At 35.2% G+C, this 22,482-nt stretch overlaps 1 protein-coding gene across 1 annotated transcript in view; it reads left to right on the top strand.

Moving 5' to 3' along the window:
• The window catches only part of IQCM (IQ motif containing M), a 123,689-nt gene that overhangs the window by 78,658 nt on the left and 22,549 nt on the right, over positions 1 to 22,482 (top strand). Inside the window, 1 exon segment of the mRNA XM_068680927.1 lies at positions 19,355 to 19,513. Coding sequence (XP_068537028.1) covers positions 19,355 to 19,513 — 159 coding nt within the window.

Here is a 22,482-nt window from a genome sequence, read left to right as displayed (position 1 = left end):
AGCATCATAGTCACGTAAGCTTGGGATTTGTTTTTTTAGCATCATGCTTTTTAAGTGATTTTAGTTACTGCCTGCAGTGTATACAGCTGTGAACTTGGATAATAAATAAGGATTATTTCTATGAAGAAACCTTTGGCAGCAATTTTTGCTTTGCTGAGGTAAGCTGTTAGTCATCTGCCACCAAAGGGTAATCAGCTAGATTTTAAATATTGCTGTGTCTTTCTACTTTTACTGTATTTTTGATTAGTCAATAAATATATGTTCAGTCTATTTCCAAAGCCCAGCAATCACTATAGAGGCAAGATAGATAGCTGAAAAGAAACAAACTAACAGCAGCTAATTGTAAAGCTTTTGGTTGTTTTAAGAAAAGGTTGGCCTCACATAGAAATTAGTGGAAGGTGGTAAAACTTCATTATAAAAAAATCACAACCAAAAAATTGTGTTGACAGGTGGTAAAGTGTGTTCTCAAGACTGAATAATCTTATTCACTGACACTAAAAGGGAAGCCAGAAAAGCTACAGTCCCTGATATGAAGGGTGAATTTGAGCTTGAGAACCCTGCAGGCAAACACAGCTCAGATTCAAGAACCTAAATTTAGGCTTTTAAATCCATATTTAGGAACCTGTCTGATTTTCAGAAGAGCTTACTACCCAGTCAAGGACAGTGTCTTGTTTAATAAAATAAATATAGAGATTAGAGAAGAATCACAGTTTTCTATTCTTCATTGTTGTAAAATAATTCAGAGTCAAAAATCTGTACCATCCTAACTCTCTATACCTCAAAACAAAAAGTGCTGAAAAATTCTAAGAAGTCATTATTAAATGGACTGTGTGAGTGGAAGTGTTAGGCATATTGAGGGGGAAAAAGGGAATGGCCCGACAAGGTTAAGCAACAATAGTTGTATCCTGGCTTACAGGTAGAGAGCAAAGAAATAAGCAGTTTGGGTTCTTACTCAGCCAAAAAGAGAGTTTGACTGTGATGCACTGGCTATATTCAGTCATTGGATACACCTCAACAAGGCATCACAAAAAAGTAATGGCTTATCCACATCTATAGAAATCCTTCTGATAAATAAGGAACATGGTGTATCAGCAGGTATTTTTCTGAAACCTCTGCTATTTTTCATCTGTGATATGGATGCAGATGAGGACGTGCACTATGCGGATGATTTTTTTTGTTAAATATGGTTTCAATAAACCTCCAGTTGGTATTTTAACTTGTAAAGCTGATAGCTGAGATGCAAAATATTGCTTCACCTCAATACAAGTCTTTCCTTAAGAGAATTTCATTCATCATCAGGATCCTATCTGTTGTCATGCAGCAAAGCCTTTCTCTTTTCCACCCAGTTCAGTATGAGGAATTTTCATTTAAAAACCAAAAGGCAAATAAATAAAATAAAGAATTGCTGTTGCACAAAATAGTTGGGTTTGATTATGCAGTTATAACAGATATAAAACTGGGAGCACTTTAAGGTCCATGGATAAAACTGTGGAGAGAAACTGATCAAATATGCTACTTCTAAGATATCAGTCAAGTTTGCATTTGTGGATGATCACAGATGTTCAGCTATTGATTTTTGAGCACTAAATCTGCACTAGTGCATAAGAATATATGTCATACAGTATTTCAAATGATAGAATTTAAGGTTTCAGTTAGATGACAACTTTTACTGCGTGCCACTTTTTTCTATGTCAGTTTTCAGGAGAAAGCTGACTCCCTCAGCTCTTTGGGCTATATTCAGCCATTGGCTATATTTCAACAATACATCAAATGAATTGTGCAGTTTGAGCATGGAAGATGAACTTAGTAGGAGTGTGCACCACATTGTTCATTTTGCATATCCCAGTTTTTCTGAATCTGTCGAATGTAGAGGACATCAGCAGATAGTAGTGGTCCAACTTGTGAATCTGTAAATGGTCTTTGTTGGAAAAAGCAAAACAACAAAAACACCAAACCAAAAGAAACCAAAACAAAAACACGGCAGTAGTCAGAAAAACTGAAATACCTAAGAAGTTACAAAATGTATTACAGCCAGACAGTGCTTAGCTGTCACGGGCAGCAGATAAACACACAAAAGGATTAGTTTGCAGCAAGGCCTGGGGAGTAGCGCACAAGACCTGAACTGCAGAATTCTGCACATTATACCCAGCTTCACTGTGGGCTTGCTGGGCAACCTGAATAGTTGTTTCATATTTTTGTTTCTTCCCAACACTCTATCTCAACTATTTTTGAGCTGTTGTGACAATGAGGAAGTTGATGGAAAATCAAGGTTCAGACTGTAAAAGCCCCAGGGCAGAGGACCATCTTGTGTGGTGGTACAATGCCTGGCACAATAAGGCTGGTATCTCCATGGGGAGAAGAAGGCATTACTATAATGTAAATATCAATATTTTAATCACCTGCCTTATTTCATCTGTTATCTCACAATTGTTTAGAGTAATTTGGTCATTTGTTTCCTTTGCACGTTTAAAATGATCCCAGGGAGACATCACTGGATTGAAGTTCAGGGATTATGAGGACCTGATTATTTAAATTCCCTGCACCTGTGGGGGTTTCTTTTTGATATTGCATGTTTCAAACTGAATGTTCACTAAATACAATGAATTTAAAATATGGAAAAAATGAATTAAATGAAAACATTAGAACTGCATCTAAGTTTATAATCAGCATGATGTGGGGGATGGAAATGAATGTGGAACCCAGCTGAACAGTGTGTTGGCATAAGAACTCTTGACTTACAGCTGTTCCTTTGTTCTTTTTTGTTAGTTTTACAGCCTTTTTTTTTCCAGAAAACCTTACTTTGCATGAAAGACAAATTCATATGAGAAGATTGTTTAGCTTTGTGCATCATAATTTAAGCAGAGTGAACTGAAATCTGTTAAAGTTGCACAGCATTCTGATGGAGTGGGCAGTTTAGCCTAATAGGTCATTTCTGTCCAAAATTCAAAAAGTAATCTTTTTCTGAAATGTAAAAATGAACCTAGAAATATTCTTACTCTCTAGTAAGGCTAACATGTCTTTATTACCAGAATTACTGGGATAAAAGAAGAGAATAAAAATCTGTTACAAGATACATGGAAATAGCTTGTAAATAGCTTCTTCAGACACTGAAATAATCAGACAGATGGGGAAGGGTGAACGACTCTGTCTGGTAAGCATTCATAATCTACTATGTGAGTAGTTCTGGGGTCCTCATAAGATTTGGTTTCCACTTTTCCTTTTTCCAGAGTAAGCAGTGAAGAAAGCTACCACTCACTTTTCCCGTGGGAGCATAGAATAATGCAGGTTGGAAGGAACCTCAGGAGGTCTCATATTCTACCCTTTGCTGAAAGAAGACTTAGCTATGAGGTCAGAACAGGTTGCTAAGGATTTAATCCATTATGAACTTGAAAACCTTCAAGAAGGGAAACTGCAAAACCTTGGTGAAGCCGTTCACTTCCTTGACTGCCCTTATGGTGAATAAGTTTTTCCTTTTATCAAGTCAGTCTACTTTGCTACTTTTTTTTTTTTTTAAATTATTTGGGATTTTAAAGTTCCAATGCTTTACCTATCCTGAAAAGATTCAAATCTGTTTCCAGCCTTTCAAATTAATCTCTTAATCACTGTGGTATATGCTAGTTTGTTGGGTTTGGGTGTATTACTTTTTGAAATTGTTCTGTTGGGCAGAAAGAGTCACTAGATTAGAGAAAGATATCTAGGGTGAGCAGGAGCCCAGTCTTGGGGCTCAGGGTCTCAGGGGCCATGAGGAAGAGTAGTTTGGTTTCTGGTCCATACTGTCATAATTGTTGTTACGTATTTCATGTTAAATAGTCACTGGACAATTGTTGTTATGTATTTCATGTTAAATAGTCACTGGATAATGTACATAAAAAAATCAGAACCAAACCTTTCTTGCCCCCCAGCAGAGTATCTTATTTAGTGCATTAAAAAGTCATGTCATGGTTTTAGGATTATTTTTTTCCCCCCAATTTCATCTTGTAGATTGAATGTTATTTGTTGAAGTTGTCCGGATCAAACATGAAAAATCACATATCCTGCATAGCCAGGTGGTGAGTGATCTATTTGAACAGATGAACTTTGAGCCTTCTCTCCCTAAAGTGGTTTAGTCAATGCTTTAGCATCCGTGTTTAATCACTTGCCTGTTACAGAACACAAAACACTTTTACTAACCCTTCTTCAGGACATCTTAAGTGAATGTGGCCACATTCACCACTTGGTGTCTAGCCATTACTGCAGCTGTGTCAGGCCATGCTCTCAGGACACCCACTGACTGGCTCTGTTATAGGGCATGTTTGTTCCCTGCCAATTTGTGAGTTTGGGTCAGGTTTGGGTATAAAAAAAGACAACCTTCATTAGATTCAATGGCAGTGGTGTTAAATGAACAGTAGAAGTGTCCTTCCCACCAATATCTGCCCCCAGGTTCTCAAATTTACAATGAAATTAGAAAACACAATTAAAAAAAAAATCTCAAATTTCTCAGGTTATTAATATTTTTTTCCTTCCCACCAATTTTCATTCCCACAGCAATGTGATTGCTGGTTCATTTGTTACAGAAATTGAGGTGCACAAGGCACAGAAGTGTAAGAGTGGAAGGGATTGTCTCATGGTTCAGGTGGCTGAATGCCACTGTGGGGACTGGATTCTTCTCCTACCTTCAGCACCATATGCTAATGAGATCATAAGCAGATCTCCTCAATGAGAGTTTTCACAGACTTTTTACAGATATTTTCTGTTTATGAGCATGCTAAAAGCTCGTATATAAAGTACAAGTAAACAGGGGCTACATAAATAATGACTTTTTCCCCCCCTAGAATACTTAGTTGTATCAAAGCAGGCACACGAATTAGTGAATATGTAGCAATGTAGCCTTAATCTCTCTGTGCTTCAATTATATGATTTCTTAGAGGTGTTGTGAGGATAGATTAATTATAGTGAGAGCTGAGAGCACCACAAAAAAAGCTGAGAAAACCACAAAAAAGCCTATGAAGAAATTGGCAATTTTGTATTCAGCGCAGGGTTTTGATGATGTATGCTAAATAAGGTCTGGAATCAAATACAGAAGGATGAAGATAAAAAGAAAAACTGAATAGCTCCCCATTCAGTTGGTGTCCATTTTATACACTGAATAAGTCCTGTAAGGGGAAAAATGCAACATTAGTTCTCACATTTTATAACTTTTGAGTTCTTCAATCTGTAAATTTAATATTTGTGTAGCATGAGATTAAAGAAAATGCACAGAAGAAATGGCACAAAAGAGTGTTCCTCCATGAGGACATCTCATAGATTTCATTTAAGCAAGATATAAGAGTTTGTGCAAATTTTTATGTACAAAGAGCTTTTGTTATTGTTGTTGTTAGTGCCGGAAATGAAGCTGCTTGTTATCAGGAAACTTCTCAGCAGCTGCCTAGCCAGCAGGCTGCCACGTTTCCTTGTCCAGCTACACAGTGCTGTGCATAGCAAGATCATCTGGGGGTAGCAAATACCCTTGGAAGGGATCTAAAATTCCTGACCAGACCTGGTGAGTCTGCCTTTTTGTGAAAAGGAATTGAAGTATAGGATTCAGATACATTGGAGCTTAATTTTGAAGCTTTATGATTAGATGTACAGTCTTTACTGCCCTCACCTGTACTCTAAGCCTCCCGTGTGAATTGCAGTCCTCTCTGGAACCAAAAGGCAAAGGAAGCTTCAGTTTTTAATTTCTGCCTGTCAGTCACTCGAGCAGAATTGATAACCCATTCACAGGGATTACTAAAGCTACACATTTCACAGGTAAAGGAAACCTCCCTTTTTGTTTGGTAGCTTCGTGGCTGTAATTAACATTTCTGTTTAGGTCTAATTATAGTTTTTGTATCTTAGCCATTATGCTAATGGTGTTGTTCAGTAGTATGTGAGATTGCATTCATTATCACTGGTGAATTAAACCTTTATTAAAGAAAAAATCCCCCAGGCCTCATTCTGAAGTTAAGTAATTATTCATTTGGTTTTATCCTGGCAATTAGCTTATATACTGTAGCACTCATGATTGAGTCTCTATACCTCCCTAGATGAGATTAACCCACCATGGTAAATAAATGCCTAACAGCTCCCAGCATATTGTTTTAACCACATTATTATATAGCAAAAATAATAACAATAATAGAAAATCATCATTCAGTAAAACAGCTTTCTTGTTCCTAGCAGACAATACAGTCTGAAAGAAATTGTGCTGGACATTTGGGGCTCTGTGCAGCAAAAGTAATAATAAATGAGTTTATGAAGCCCTCCAACAGAGCAGTTAATTCTTTCTTCAACTGCAATGACTTCCTTGGTCAATGTGCTTTCTAACTGAGATATGCACTATACTTGGCCACACTCGCATAGTAAATCAAGCCTTCTGAAAGCTTCCAGACATAAATAAATTTCCTGGGTGAGGTAGCCTAGCTCTCAGTCATGAGAAGAAAAAGAATATCAAGGAAATTCTTATTGTCCTGCCTCTACATATCAATAGGTTGTGAGTGTCTCACATGCACTATTGAATTCAACTATACTTCACTGAACAAAGATTAATTTTTATGCCTGTGTTACCAGTAGAACATGGAGGCATGGGGAAATTAGGCGATTTACCAACAGTCACACAAGAAATCATCAATAGAAACAGATGCTGAATGTGGTTTCTTGGTGGCGTAATCAGATGTTTTACTGGTGTTAACAGTTTTCTTTCTCGTATCTCTTTCAAGAACACATTCAATTTAGAAATCTCTTACAAAATTTCAGTCAAATGTAGGAGTCTTTATTCTATTTTGAATCTCTTTCTACTACCCAAATCATGTTATAATTCTCCATAATTGGGGCAGCCATTGTACTGCCTTTAATTATAGCTACAGTTTTTTGAAGCATTTTAACATGGAAACACCTTAAAAGCATTAAATGCATCAATCAAACATCCTTAATTCCATACAAGCCTTCACTGATGGCTCATATATAATCATTGCATAACGTAAAACCTAACATACTACCACAGTCAAAACATTAATCATCTATCTGGGAGTTTTGCCTCAAGAAGTAATTTAGGATTTGACCTTGAATTTGAGTAGCTAGCATATATGAAATGCAGGCATTATGTTCACTGTGTTTTGAACCCAGGCTATTTAGTCTGTCTATAGACAGATAGAAAAAATTAGTATACATTTATTTTTGATAAGCATCATTTAATCTGTTGTATATTCTGGCAATATCTATCATATACCCACAGGATCTAGGAACCGCCTTAAATATCTCCACTTTCAATTCCAAATGCAAGCTGCTTGTCATTAACCTTGCCTCAATATCAAACATGTGAAGCACAGCAGACATAAAATAAATAAATGAAAAATAATTTTGAAAACTGTCACATAATTTCCCATTGGAGAAAAAAAGAGAAAAAGTGAAAGGGAACCATAGTGCTGTTCCTGTCCTTTAATGCATTTCATGAAAATATTTTACTTCAGATTCTCAAAAGTTATCTGCCGTACCTGCATTACCATCAATGTAAACTGCAAGCCTAAATATCTTTGAGTATCTGGGCTTCAGCTCCATGCAGCCAAAGTTAGGATAAGAATCTGAATGGAATTCAAGGTCATTAATAAATCCTATTAAATTATTATTAAATTATGAAGTTTATGTGGAATTATAGATTGCATGAAAACAATATTATTTACAGTAGACATTATCCCACCTCTTGGGATACTAAAAAGGTTGCTTAATTAATATTCATAAAGTGTTTAAAAATAATAGTGATAAATAAGTGCTGAATTTTATTGTACTATACTAGACATCATTACTCTAATGGACTTCAGCTGTGTACTGTAAGGCTTCCACAGAGAAGTCATTCTCATCCAAATGTGCTTTCCAGATCAGTGCATATCTTGAGGGCTCAGTAGCAATGTGACACAATGATTAGGGAGGTGCAACTTCCAGGCTTTGCACTTAGTCCCTAACTTTGTGGAGTAGCAAAAACATTGCTATGGAAAAGAACCTCACAATGAGAAAAAAGGAAGTGCATATGTGACCTGCTAATCAAGGCAAGATGAGTGCTAACTGCTGTTCAGGGGAAAGGAGGAGAAAATATGTGTTTTAGCTGAAAAATCATCCTGTCAGATTGCATTAAGAAGGCTTCTTTATTTAACTGTGTGTCAGTTATTTTGTGGCAAACCTCTCAGTTTAGGAGCAAATCTATTTTTTATTTCCACAACAGGAAAATAAATCAGGCTTTGTTTTTATCCCTCCTGCATTATCAGGAATCATGCTTTCATGGTAATTAATATCCTAAAGACCAAATGCTTTCTTCACTAATACCTATTTAAGTGAAATGCTGCCTGTCCCCTGAACAATCACTGTTGGGATTCCAGCATGTAATGCCATAACTCAAGGCATCCATTGCAGTTGTGCAAAAAAGAGGTACATTTCCTCCATGTAGAAATTGATATGATTGCAGCCTTTTAAATCATGGCCCCTCAGGCTTTTCCAAAAAGGAAAGATAAAAAAGATGGCAGAAGGAAAACTAAAACTCCAGATTTTCCCACTGCTGAATTTTTCTTCTGTTTACTCTTACTGTGGATTTTTTCCCCTGGAAAAATAGGTGGCCTAAGCCTGCATTCTTAATCAGAGACTTTTTTTTTTTTTTTTTTTTTTAATAAAAAATGACACAACTGAAGTTCTTCTATTCTTTCCTGATGGGACATCAGACACACTGAGACAGGCAGTGAGCTGTTAGGTAGAGCCTATCTACCCATTAGCTCTGTTTCCAGACACTTTTTCCCTCTACTGAGAAGTCCATTAGCTGCTGTGAGTGCTTCTACTGTAGCAGATTAATTTTTACAAGCTTATTCAGTTAGCAGCACTGATTGTTTTTCTCTTTTCCATAGGGAAGAAAGCATTCCTGTTTCTTCTTTTGAAAGTTACCTTCTTACTCAAATACTGAATTTCTGTTAATTTTGTCATACCTGTAATTAGCATAAACAGAAAACATTTGTACTTCAAATCAGGCTATCACATAAACATGGTAGATATTTCATAGAGAGAATTTTGAGAGAGATCAATTAGAATGCTCAGCTTCTTTTATGATGCTACTGTGGAGAAGGTGCTAGAAGGTTTTGACAGGAGGAAAGAAGGGTTGGTTTGAGCATTTTATTGCCTCTGGTAGATACTACAACAGTAAAACTTGTGTGAGCTATTTGAAATTGTTTTCATCATTGAAGTATAAAAAATGTTCAGTTTGAAAACCATATTCAGTTGGAGAGGGAAGGACATGTAAAGATACTCAAAGCTAGTTAGTTGGTAGGCAGCATATTTCTCTCAAAGAGGGCCTTGTGTGATAAAGTGTTGAAATATATCAACATTACACTAAAAAATTTTCTAAAGAAGATGGAAAGCAGAGCAACTCCAGGTTGATTACTGCTTTGCATCACGATCTTCAGTGGTGATAATAACAACATACACAATCATAACAATAGTGTTTAACTTTTAACAAGTAGAAACATTTTCTTACTAATAGAAGATATTGTTGATTTTCTGTTAGGCTACAAATCCTTGGAGCTTCTCTGCAAACTGTGGTTTTGATGATGACTACAGAGGTTGATTAGAAGAATAGGCCTTGCTTTGTAGGCACAACACACAAGGGTTATCAGTGCTGTTCTCCTAAGGAAATCTGGACATCCTGGGGACAGTCATTGCAGTAAAAAGGTGTTCAAAAATATATTTGACTATTATAAAAATGTTTGTTTCATATTTAATATGCCATCTCTTCATTCATATCTGAATCACACTGATTCTTTGAAATGTTCAGAAAATAAATGCTAGTCCATTATTTTTTTTCACACTTCCTTATATTTACAAAATATGGAATTTCTAAAAATTTTAGCTGGTTGTTTCTTCATTAGGCTGCTCTTCAACTGTAGTATACAGCACATTTTTAAAACATATTAGAAAAAAATATCAATCTCAAAAGAGTATTCCAGAATTTAGCTACAACAGGGAAGTTCTGGACTCCTTTTTTTTTTTTTTTTAATTTTTATTTTTTTACTTTTTTATTTTGTTTTAAAAATCCACTTAGAAAGTTGGTCCTTAACCATGGTCATCTTGAAAATACTGGTGCCCAATGTTGATGAAGTCAAGAACCTTAATTCTGCAGTATACCAGACCTGCTACCTACAGTTAGGGTATAGAGGATATTAGTCAAATTTTCCCCTGAAATTTCCTTTGTAAATACAGTGAAAGTTTGACATGCTCCAATTCTGCTGTCATAACTCTCCACAAATGTTGGCTTGAATAGTGGCCACTATAATGTGCTTTTGCAAGAGTGAAATATAGTTTCACCTCTGTTTGTCTCTGTCTCTTAATTTTCTAGACATAGATCCATGCATTTACTTTCACTGTAAACATTAAGAGAGTACTAGGGAAGTTATAGTAGATTATCAACCCTACCTTTTATAAAATTGTAAAGGTGTTTCAAATTTCTGTTGACATGACAAGAACTAATCTGCAAGTAAAAACATCACAATATGCTGTGCATATGAGCAAAAGAAAAATTGTTTACTCTTGGCCGATAACTATTCTTTACCAGATTCCCTTAGAAGGAACTGGAACCAGGCAGAAATTTTACCATTCCCAAGTCTTACTGACGCACACTTGAGTTCCACTGTAATAATGACCAAATTAAGCTTTCTGTATCTTCAAACTGGGAATGGATTTCCTGGAGAAACAGAGGTAAAAATAGCTTTAAATAAGGACAATCTTTTGTTTACCCTTTCCACAGTCCAGTGAAGTAGGACCTTAGAAGGTTCCAAAAGAGGAATATAAAAACTGTAAATGGCTTTGCAACAAGCAACTGTATAGTAATGTTAAAATATATTTTTAAATTGTATTAGAATATTTTAGGAGGTTGTAGGTCAAAAAATAGAATTTTCAGCAGGTCAAAAAGCATATTTTTAAATCACTTTGACATATTAGTGTTTTTACTGCACACAGTACAGTAATGGCTTGCTGCCAGTCAGACACATTGTGTTTGCTTTATTTACACATTGAGGTCAATGAGATTCCAAAGCAGGATTACTCATTTGTCCTTAACAAGTAGATTTACCAGTGATATGACCTATGTTGCAAGCAGGATTGTCTTAAGCCAAAGATCTTGAGTCTGTGCTGCATGAGTTAAAGGGGTTACTAGTATGAATGGTGATAACAACATCTTCGGTGGACCTACACTCTTTAGTTTGTTCAAAGAGCACCAGTTATTGTGGTAACATGATATTATAACAGTAGTATTGCTAACAGTACATGACATTGCTGGCATTTTAATGACCTCTTTTCAATTTCTGGAATCCTTAGTCATGGTTATGTATGGTCAAGCATCTTGCATTGCCTGACTCTGGTACCAAGCTTCAAGCTTGGAGTGACTTTGAATCCTTTGGTGATTCTTGTTTGTCTCGTCTTCGTGGGTAATTTTTGTTCCAGAATTGGTCAACACACAACAGAAAATAGAAATTTTAGATCACTTTTGTAATTCCTAATTCTGGGAAACTTATGTGTTAAGACCACAAGAACATGCATTTATGCAGTTTCTGTTTGCATACCGGAAATACTATGTCTTTATACGTTTTCTTTTCACTTTTCTCTCACATAAGGTATATTGCTTCTCTTTCAGTATTGGGTTAAGCTAAGAAGTATATTAGCCTGGAAGAGAGAAATTACTTAATATAATTTAGCAGCTATGTATGGTCTTTGTCATACTTGGAGGCTTGTTATTTACCCATCCTAATTGTACAACCAATTGTTCTCATAATCCTCAGCATTAGAGAATAAGGTTTCCATGGTAATCTTAGATTTTTAAATGCTTATCATTTCTCTAAATGGGTAGTTGAAATAAATAAGTGATCAGCTATCTTGTAGCCAGAATATACTTTATTGGTATAAAAAGCAGAAATATACCTCTGTTATAAAAATAGACTAGTTTGTTCAGCCATAATAAGTTCACAATCTGCAGCATCATGACCCTACTGATAGTGTTAATAAAAGCTTGCTCCTTAATTATCTGCATTGCATTCAGCTGCTGTTTCCCTCCTAAACTCAATTATAATTCTAATAGCAGCTGTGCTGCCATTGTTTGTTACAATTCATTTTAAAGAACTTTGATTGGATGTCATTGGTCTTTTTGACTAAATGTGCAAGGTTCAAAGTATCCACTGCCACTAATAGCCCTCATCTCATCTCAAGATTATACTAATTATTTACATAATTATATATTGTACATTATAGGGCTATTATGTATTATTTCTAAATGATAGTTCTCCATCAAAGATGTTGAACAAGAGAATATATATAGTTTTATTGTCCTTACACATATTTCAGTGTCGGTGAAGATATACTTACCGTTATTCTCTGTTTCAGTGTCAGCCAACAACTGAAGTATCCTTCCAGTACACAGGAAATTTGCTAGAGCATTCAAGAGTCTCTATTACTTGCACTGATGATTCTTCATTTATTATTTTTTCTGTATATCTGTGTCTGCATCAGGTGTGATAAGCAAATACTTTTACAGGAAAAAATAAAGTCCTTTGATGTCCTTCAGGTTTTGTTGTCCTATCATATGACAGATAATATTTTGATGATATAATGTAATAATTACAACTGCTAGTAGAAATACACTTCTTTATTGCCACCTATATAATTGTAAAAAGCCAGCTCATCTCTAGTACAATATTAGAATTTATATGGTAATTCAGGTTATCTATATAGGACTAGACAAAAATAAATGATGGACTTGCTGCAGATGTTGGATGTTGGATTGGGTTCCCTGTGTGGAACTAGTTCTATTGACTTTATATCACTACGACAAATATGACTTCATTTCAGGATGACTCATACGTTACAAAGAAAAGAAAGAAGGAAAAGAAAAAAAATGTGTATAATCTGTGATTGTTTTAATAATAGACTATTTGTTTAGTTACAGAACTGAATTTCATTGGTGTTTATAGGCAGTTTTATTGAGACTGTGGGAGCATGAAGTTTGGCTTGAATACCACCAACACAAAGGCCATGAATTCTGCCTTCTGCTCATGGCAATAGTTATTATGACCACCTGCACATTCTTGCCTTTTTGTTTGTTTGTTTATATTATTCCTGTTTGTTCTCCCTAATATCTTAAGTGTTAACAATATTTTAAAAAACAAAAACAAAATGACATAAAAAACCAATGCCTCAAAACATTCGAAGAACCCTGTTGTACTTCCAAAGTCAAGTGATCTATAGCGTGCACATCAGTTGCATTGCATATGCAAATTGGCCTCTATGTATATACATAGAGTATTGATCCTCCATTGCACAATCATGTACTTATTTGCATTAAGTTTCTGCCCCATTCAGTACACAAGAGATTCAGAGTTAATGGAGAAGGAGAATGCAGTCAAGACACCTCTATTTTTTTTTTATTTTTATTTTTTTTTTTAGGAAGTAAAAGGTATGTGCTTACATATTTGATTTTTTCTCACAGCAGCTCCACAAGAGTTTCTTTTTGCTGATAGTTCATTTATGTAAAAGTGTTTGCAGAGGTGTTCGGTATTTTTGGATGCCTGACTTGGGATCTTGATGACTGATTTGCAAAAATGCTGAGAATTCAGACTTAGATTTCTGCTGCACCATGAAGTTTGTGTTTAAAACATATAAAATCTTAGTAGAATGCCAAACACCCTTAAAATGAGATCCAAGGTATCTGGGACTGGACCCCACAATTCATGGATACCATCATTCTTAATCAGTGTTGGTCAGATTTTAAAATGTATTTGCATAGCTAGTGATTTGGATAGTCTCAGAAGAAATTTCAGAAGTACCTGCATGCTGAAAATGGAGTGTTTTAGCACTTTTGGGAAAACGGTTAGGCTCCTTCTTGCATTTTTGTGTACCAAATTAACTGAAAAACCTGATCCAATATCCCTTAGCTCCTAAGCAGTAAAATGGCCATAAATAAAACCTGTTCCTCCATTGGTTTGTTGGAAAGGTTAACTTGTTGTTGTCTGTGAACAGCTGATAACTCTCATTGTGAGTCCCATGAAGAAGCTCACAATGAAATCACTAATTCTGTCTTCAGCTCAGAGCATGAGTGGTGTATGATAATGAAGTCCTGGGATAACATACTGAAAAAGGATAAAACAAAATATCACATAACTATTCATAAGGTGAATACTGTGAGCTTGATGCAATGAAGGAGACAGAAATCATGTGTATTGTGAAGTTAAAGACCATAGCACATGGAAAAGGGATTGTAATGATTAAGTACTTGACTTTACATCCTTAGTAATCATATCAGTTCTTTTATATGTAATATTCTATAAAGTTTTGTTTGAGAGTTGTTTGAGAAAATACATATATCAAACTTACAGGTCTGCCACCTGTTATTAATATAGTTATCCTAAGCTGGAGGCAATACAAGCTTTACTGCACCTCAGGCTGTCATATATCTATATTAGGGGAGTGATGAATGCACTTTTTCTTTTTTTTTGAGAGTTGGCTACCAAACACATACAGTCGAAGTCCTCTGGAAGACAAATATGAATCTGGATAATGAGACAAGTTTGCCATGTTGATGAAAATAAATGTAAAGTTTATTCTAACAGAGCTTCAGAAGCACAATCCATTTAGAGGCATATTGTATATCTGTTCTGACTATCTCATTGTATGGAATATGAAAATATATTTTAGAGTTATGCATGGCATTTCATTTTGAATACGAACTTTAATCACAGTTTAAGATTTAAAGTGTAACTTTGTAAGAAAAACAGATATTTTGAGTGTGAAGTTGAAACTTTCCCCTCCTTTTTCTTTTTCCTTTTTTTTTTTTTTTAAACTTGGAATCTCTGCATATTGGAGCTGTGGTCTGGACTTGGTAAATTCTGTGGATTTCCTTGGATTTCTGTTCCAATACTATCAAGTAATTATTGGGTTTTGGCCCTTCATCCTGTGAGTCTATTTCTAAATACTTACAGAAGGCAACAAGTATGTGGGTTTCATAGTCATTTGAATGTTACTCCTGCTTCTTTATGTTTGAGCAGTAGACAAGAAAAAGCTAGTAGCTGTACCACGCTACTCCAGTTTGAGGCACAAGCCTTTAAATGTCTTATTTTTGACACATAAATCAACATTGTAAAATAATTTAAAATTAACTGAGGATTTTCTTTGGTTCCACGGATAGTTTACATTCGTTCTTGAAGAACTGAAGGAAAAGAAACTGAAGGGAACAAAATTGAAGCACACTGCAAAACATTAAAAAATGGAAATTACAGCCTAACCTGTATCTGTTTTTCTTGTATATTCTATTTGGCTTGGATTTCTCTTACATTTCTGTTTACATTTCTATTTATCAGATCTCTCTGATTCCACATATTTTCTTCTACTAACAAACTAAATGCAAAGTGGTGTGTGATGTCAGGTACCAGATGTGGATTGCTTTCATACCCTTGAAATTAATAACACATAACTACAAAAATCAGGGAAAAATAGTAATACCTTGTATTGGATTACAATTGTGGTTCAGAACATACAGACAAATATTCAGAAAAACTAAAATCTAGGGTGAGAAAAACTATAAAAGTAAAAAAGCAAGTAATGGTGGATACATTTTTATGAATACATCAGTGTTTTTCAAAAGAGATGCAACCATAATAGTAGGCAAATGTATTCTTTTCTTTGTTGTATTACTGATCATCCTCATCAGCTTTAACCATTCTAGATTATTTTCTCTTATATTAGAGAGAATTATTGTCATTGTTGTTATTCTCTTACATTAAAAATAAATCATAAGCATAAGTGATCTCTGCTTTTTAGATATTTTCATTGAGTACATGAAAGCTAACAGAACTGATTTCTTCAAAATGATTCATAACAACTTAAAAAAATCTGAATACCAGTAAGAAATTATATAAATAAAACATGCTGCTGTGGCTTTTATAGTCAGTTGTTACGGACCTGATTCCAGCAGCGAACAGCATTTCTGTTTTATAGAATTACAGAGTGAATGCTCTAGTCCTTGCAAGGAAACCATTCTCTCACTGCAGGTAGTGTGGAGTAAAAGATGTTAAATTAGCATCAGCATAAGTCTGCCTATTGCATTTGCACTTGTCAATAACTTATTAAGGTATCTGTGTTCATTCTGGTTGCTGACCTTGCTAGCACCTGGGATTATTTGCCTCCCTTGCTTTTTAGAAGCACAGGAATTTTGGTTCTTCCATCAGTTTGCAAAAGTTGCTCCTTATATACTTTTTCCCACCCTGGAGAAAATGATTTCTTTTCTGGTACCTAACAATGTATTCCAGAAACATTGAACTTATTTATCAAAGTACTTCAGGGCTAAATTGAACAGCAAAGCATTTTGTGTGTGAGTTTCTGTGTATGTTTCCTGATAAACCTGCTTGTTCTGTGTTTGTGTGTGTGCTGGTTTCTAGTTCCCATGTTCTGTGAAAACAAAGAGGAATCTATTTTTATTAGCTGATTTTCAACATGAGAAGCTTCTTGTAACCAGCAGGGAAATGACCTTCCTAAAACACTGCAAACCAAAACCTGGCAATTTTTTCTTAAACTGCTTTTGTAGCTTATGAGACTGTAGACCTAAACCCAATGTTGGAATATTCTCATACTAGTGTGATAGATCTATGTTCTGTCTTCTGTTATATGCTGTAAATCTTTTCGGTGTGCTCAGCATGCAATTTAAAGCTTAGTGTTTGACAAATGCAGAGTGTTCTAATGTTGTAAAATGATTGAATGGTGTAAAGGGGCATTACCAAAATAAAGTTTTTCTGCCCAAGCTCTGGGAAACAATGAAGGATTAGTTTAGTGGATTGTTCCTCCTAAAGCCTGATAAAAGGTGACGATTACAACTGCTGGCAAAAGTGGAAGTGTCTTAAGGCAGCCTGATTGTACTAAGGGATTGAGTGGTGGCAATAGTGCTAAGCAGGAGTCCCATGCTCAATCATATTTATATCATAGGCACGCTTTATCTTTGCCAATTGCTATTTCTACTGTTTATTACCCACCTTTCAGCATGCTTTTGTAACAGCTTACAAATTGACCACTTTGCTAGCTAACTTGGCAATTTGAATTTGAATTCTCTTTTCTGTAATTCCCCTGGTAGTTTGGCTTTTTTTCCCCCTTCAGAATAGGTAATATGGTTCGTCATTTCCCAGCTCTGGGACCTTGGCTTTTCTCCATTAGTTCTGAAGAATAATAGATGGTGGCTCCAACATGATTTCTGCAAGTTTCATTAGCTCACTGGGATGAATTCCATCTGATTTCTGTGGATTTCTTTTGTTGCAAAAAAAGTATTGTACATTAAAAGATCAGTTACTGTATTACCTAAGAAAGCCTGGGAAAATCTACTATGCCAGTTGTTGTTTTTTATTTGTTTGTGTTTTTTTTTTTGTTTGTTTGTTTATGTTTTTGTTTGTTTAGAAAGAAGGCTGGGAGTGTGTGTGTTAGTGTCTGAATGGCAAGTGCAGGCTTGATTTATGATGGATAACTGAACTGCTGTAGTGGTTCTAGGGGACAGAAACGTAACTGCACATAAATGAGTTATCCTTGTAAATAATAACAATTAGTCTTAAAATCAGAATAGTGACAAAGAATCTAGTTTTAAAATTCTGTTAATTAAAATGAAAGGGCTTCTTGTTTATAAACCTGAGCCTTCCCTGGTACATCTGTTTGATTAGTCCTGAAGCTTAGGTTCCAAGTCAAATTTTAATGAACTTTGTTGTCCTTTCTCCTTGCCATTTGTTCTGGACATTTAATTATGATATCGGATATCAATGATCCTTACATTTATTTTCCTACACTGTATCACTCAATGACATGACTCTGAAATGCTTTTTTAGCAGTTTTGCCCTTCAGCTGTAAATTGCGATTCTGTACTTCTTCATTAATGATCTTGGAGTGCTTACATAACTCCTTAAGAGAAAATATTAAATGTAAGATGGTTCCATTAATTTAAGAGCAGGGACATTCTATTTAGACTCCCCTTTCCTTGCTGAAGGAGTACAGCATTTTTCATTTTGATAAATGATTTGCCTTGTTATAACTTTTTTAACTAATGGGTATAGAAAAAAAGTGTTAAATAAAAATGGTATGACAAAAAAGTGTGACATTCACTTTATTTTATATGGAAAGAAATGAATGTAACACAAAGTGATTTTATTGAACTGTAACAGCAAAACATTGAAAGTTCAGTTCTGAGTTGGCCTTGAAATGTATTCCATGTGTAATATAGATCCTTTCACCTACAGATGTAGTTTCAGATATAAGCCAAATTGCTAGCAGTCTCATTTATTAACAATGCCATGCTCTAAGACGTATGGCTCATTGACCTTTTCTAAAGGATGCAACAGGTATTCTTACCCTGAGTGTCATTCTGGACATGGGTTGCATTTGGTGTTAATCAGGATGAAAACTATCCCCTCCCCCCCCCCCCCCAAAAAAAAAAAAAAAAAAAGCTTCTAGACTGGCTGTTCTAACTGCCAACACGGAAAGGTAATACAGGTAATATACAGAAATTTGCATTACATTAACTGTTCCTGCAGCCAGGAAATAAGCTTTCCATATTTGAACTCCTTTGTCTCATTAGGACTCATACCTCCTGAGTGTGGTGTAAGTACATGCATGTGATATGCTTGCAGGATTGGACTCCCTTTTTCATGTCAGAGTTGTTCCATTTTTTCAAATTTGTTATGATCAGGTGCTATTGAAGATCAGTGTCAAAACTGTGATGAAAATAATTTCTTACTTGAAGTTTCACTGTTTATGTTTTTTTTTTTTTTTTTTAACAGGGTACTTTTAATAAATATTTCATTCTACCATGTAATTTAATGTTCTAACTTAAGGTGTGCTACTGTTTGTGATCAATAAACAGTAAGTATTGAGTATGAGATTTTCAAAGGGACTGAAGAATAATTACACATTCATCTTCCATTAAGTTTTGAATGCCTTTGAGAATCTTAGTCATGTTTATCACTGGACTCTACTCAGAAAAGGTTGAACCATTTTATTTAGTGAGTGCCATTATAGAATATATCTACATATTGAACTAGCTGAAGTATTAGAACAATAATCAATTAAGTCCTTCCAAACTGGCACCTTTGTCCTGGTTTTTAATCATGCACATTCTATAAATCTACCTTTCTATAAATCTACCATTCTATAAATCTCAACCTTTTAACTTGCAGAAATTCACAGTTCCATCCTGACGTGTTCTAACAAAGTCATAAAAAGAAATCTATCTGTATGAGTTATTACTGTGAACGTCAATTGCATATATGTATCAGAGGAAATATGTTGGTCATTAAACATTTCTTTTGCTTTTCTTCAGCTTCCACAGCTTCTGTAAGAAGCATCAAAAAACATCAAGCAATTGAAATGGCTTTCACATTATTTCCTCCCCTTGGTGCAAAAGTGAAGAATGTAGTTACAGTGCCACTACCATGGCTGCACCCTCTGCTGGATGGAAAAGTTGGATCCAAGAAAGCAGGTAAAAATTAGTAGCACATTAGTATTCTATAACACATACATCTCCAGAAAAATATGCCCCCTGCTCTACCTCATCCTCTGCTGAAGAACTGTTGTATGTTTTTATAAAACTGATATTGTTTACTTATTGGCTTTCCACAGAATTAGCTCAAACTCCTGATTTTTAAGACTTTCCAACACAAAATCTAAATTGGCAACTGAGCATCACACTTAACCTGTAACATTTTTTTCCATGTGTGTTAATATTAAAAAGGATATGTTAAGTTGAAGTTTCTCTGAAGGTTCAAATTCAGGGACAAACCTGTTCCTCTACCACTTTTGCCTTAGAAGGTAAGCAGAGGAACTCCACATTTACAGGCAAGTGAATCTAGACATTCAAAAAGACTCTGTAATGCCTGTGCTGAAGAAAGGGGATAGAGGAGAAAACCATGCCTCTCTGGTCTATGCTAGCATTAAGGCTACAGTGCCATAGCAAAGTCCAAGCACTTGTTTGTCTCAGTGCATGATGCCACTGAGAAACGGGTGATGATTGCAGTCAGGGACTGTGTGAGCAGGAGAGAGTATTTTTGTTTGTTTTGTTTTGTTTTGTTTTGTTTTGTTTTTCTTTAATGTCAGAGTAAGGAGAGTTTTCCTCATAACAAGCTTGGAGTCAGAGAAAATATCAGAGTAAAATTCTGTATACTAAATGTACTAAATGCTCTATGTTTCACGCTTCTTATGCCCTTTCCCCTCACTTTAATAAGTACCAGCAGCCAAGCTGTATGTTAGAAATTGAAGGCCAATTTGCTCCCACACCTTCAAGGGAATTTCCTGTAGTACATTTAGACTGTAAACCTATTCCTATGGTTTGGGTCCAAAGACAGCACTCCGTAGCACTCTGTAGGTTGCACAAAGAAGTGGAATTTAAGGACAGTGACAGAAAAGTGTTCCGCTCTGCAAGCATACATTATGTTGAAAATGTATATATAAATCAGATGATGGATGGACAGAAGAAATTAGTGAAAGAGGAGGTGAGTAGAAGCCATACTTTGTCCAGACAATGTTCTGTGTTCTTGCATTGCATTCAGAGGAAAAGGAAGATTGGATTGAAATTAAGACAGTAGTGCTCATCTTTGATGTTATAACAAGACAGTCTCCTTCTATCACTTATCACAAGGTTCCCCATGACAGCTGCTGTGTTGAAGAAATTATTATTCAAAAAATACTTTCAGCCTCACTCAAACCTTAAACTGCGGGATCTGTTTTTAAACTAACTAATTTTTCATGACTGTATTTTCATAAATAATAATTCATGACTCTAATAGCTGTAAGCCTTGGGTTGAAAATGAATTATAAAAGGATTACTCTTTTTACCTGCAAGTATACAGGTACATTTAAGGAAAATGTGCAAAGGCTCTTCCCCATTCCTATTGTTTCATTAACAGTCTCTTTAACTATACTTGAACTGGTACTGTAATATGCTGAATTATACTTTTTTTTGAATTATACTTTTTCTTTTTTTTTTTTGAATTATACTTTTTTTTGATGCCTGTCTTCAAGAAATGGTTATAAATCCATTGACATTAATGCAGCAAGGCTGGTTTACAACACTTGTAGACAGGTGCCATTTGTGTGAGGTTACTTAAGTCTGCCAAGGCCGGAAATATTTAAATGCTCTCCTCATGGTAGTCAATATTCTAGATAAGGACTTCTCTTTTAATTTGTTTATTCAGATCTTTGGTAGCATATTGGTTTGTCAGATTTTGATTATAATACAGACAAGAATAGTAGAGGAGACAAAAATAGATCTTCAAATGAGATTATGATGTATATGGTAAGATCTACCTCTGGAGTGCTTTTGAGTTGTTTTGGTCAGTGACCGGAGTATAGCATCTTCTTGAGTTACAGCAGTTATTAAACTGGTTGACAAGAGTGATGCAGTAGTTGCCTTGAGAAGAGATTAGTCTATTGAAGGAGGACTTTCTGTAGCACAGAGACTCCTCTTCCAATAGGCATTTTAGCTCTGGATAGCCCTGCAAATTTATTTTGTTCCACCATTAATACTCATAAACACAGCAAGATACATACACCCCTTTTTTGCTTACTGTGTCTGTTTCTGTGGCTTCTGAGATGCGCCAAGCATTCCGCAAGTAATTGAGAAACATTGAAAACCACTTCCCAACTCATCTATTGAAAGGTCTTTTGCTATCTGGCAGAGATCTAATCTGAGAGAAATAATCTCTGAACTGTGATTGTATTTAATTCAAATGTGGAAGTTCCCATAGGCATATGTTTATGCTGTATATGTAAATTACAGATTCTGGTGCAGTGTGCTGTGAATTTCTAATCTAAGTATAAAAATTAGACGTGTGCTTAAATAAGCAGAAATCAAGCTTTTAAACCCTTTTTGAAATACAATAGTTTTGTTCATATCATTGATATACAAGGCATGTTTTCATAAAACTTCTGCACTTACATCAACTATTATTGCTCCTACATTACCAGTAAGTAGTGTGCTAACATCTCTTTTAAGCATGAGTAATCTTCACTGCATTTTTTAACTGGAAAATGGAAGATAATACTCATTTCCCATTGGAAAAATAACTATATAAAAATGCATCTTCCTACTCAATTTATTTGCCAGCTTTTGTATTCAGATTGCTTTACTGATTAAAAGGTCAGGGCATCAAGGTTTAATTCACATTCAATTTTGTCACTGTGGTAAGTTTTTCAAACATTTCAACTTTCCACATATCCCAGTTTCAATATATGAGAATGGGATAATATTTCAAACTCACTTTTTTGAATTGATTTTAGGTGAAGGAAGCTCCTTATTTGAATAATAGTATGTGTGATTGAGCAATACTTTCAGTTTGCTACGTGAACAATTTTATTAAATGCTAAGCAGTATAATGATATTAATGATGACATAAAAAAATCAGCTTTTCTCGGTGAGGCTTGTGGTACAATATTTCCTTTTGATAGTTAAAG

The sequence above is a fragment of the Anas acuta genome, chromosome 4, assembly GCF_963932015.1.
Source record: "Anas acuta chromosome 4, bAnaAcu1.1, whole genome shotgun sequence".
NCBI lineage: Eukaryota > Metazoa > Chordata > Aves > Anseriformes > Anatidae > Anas > Anas acuta.
This window is presented reverse-complemented; position numbering and strand designations above follow the sequence as displayed.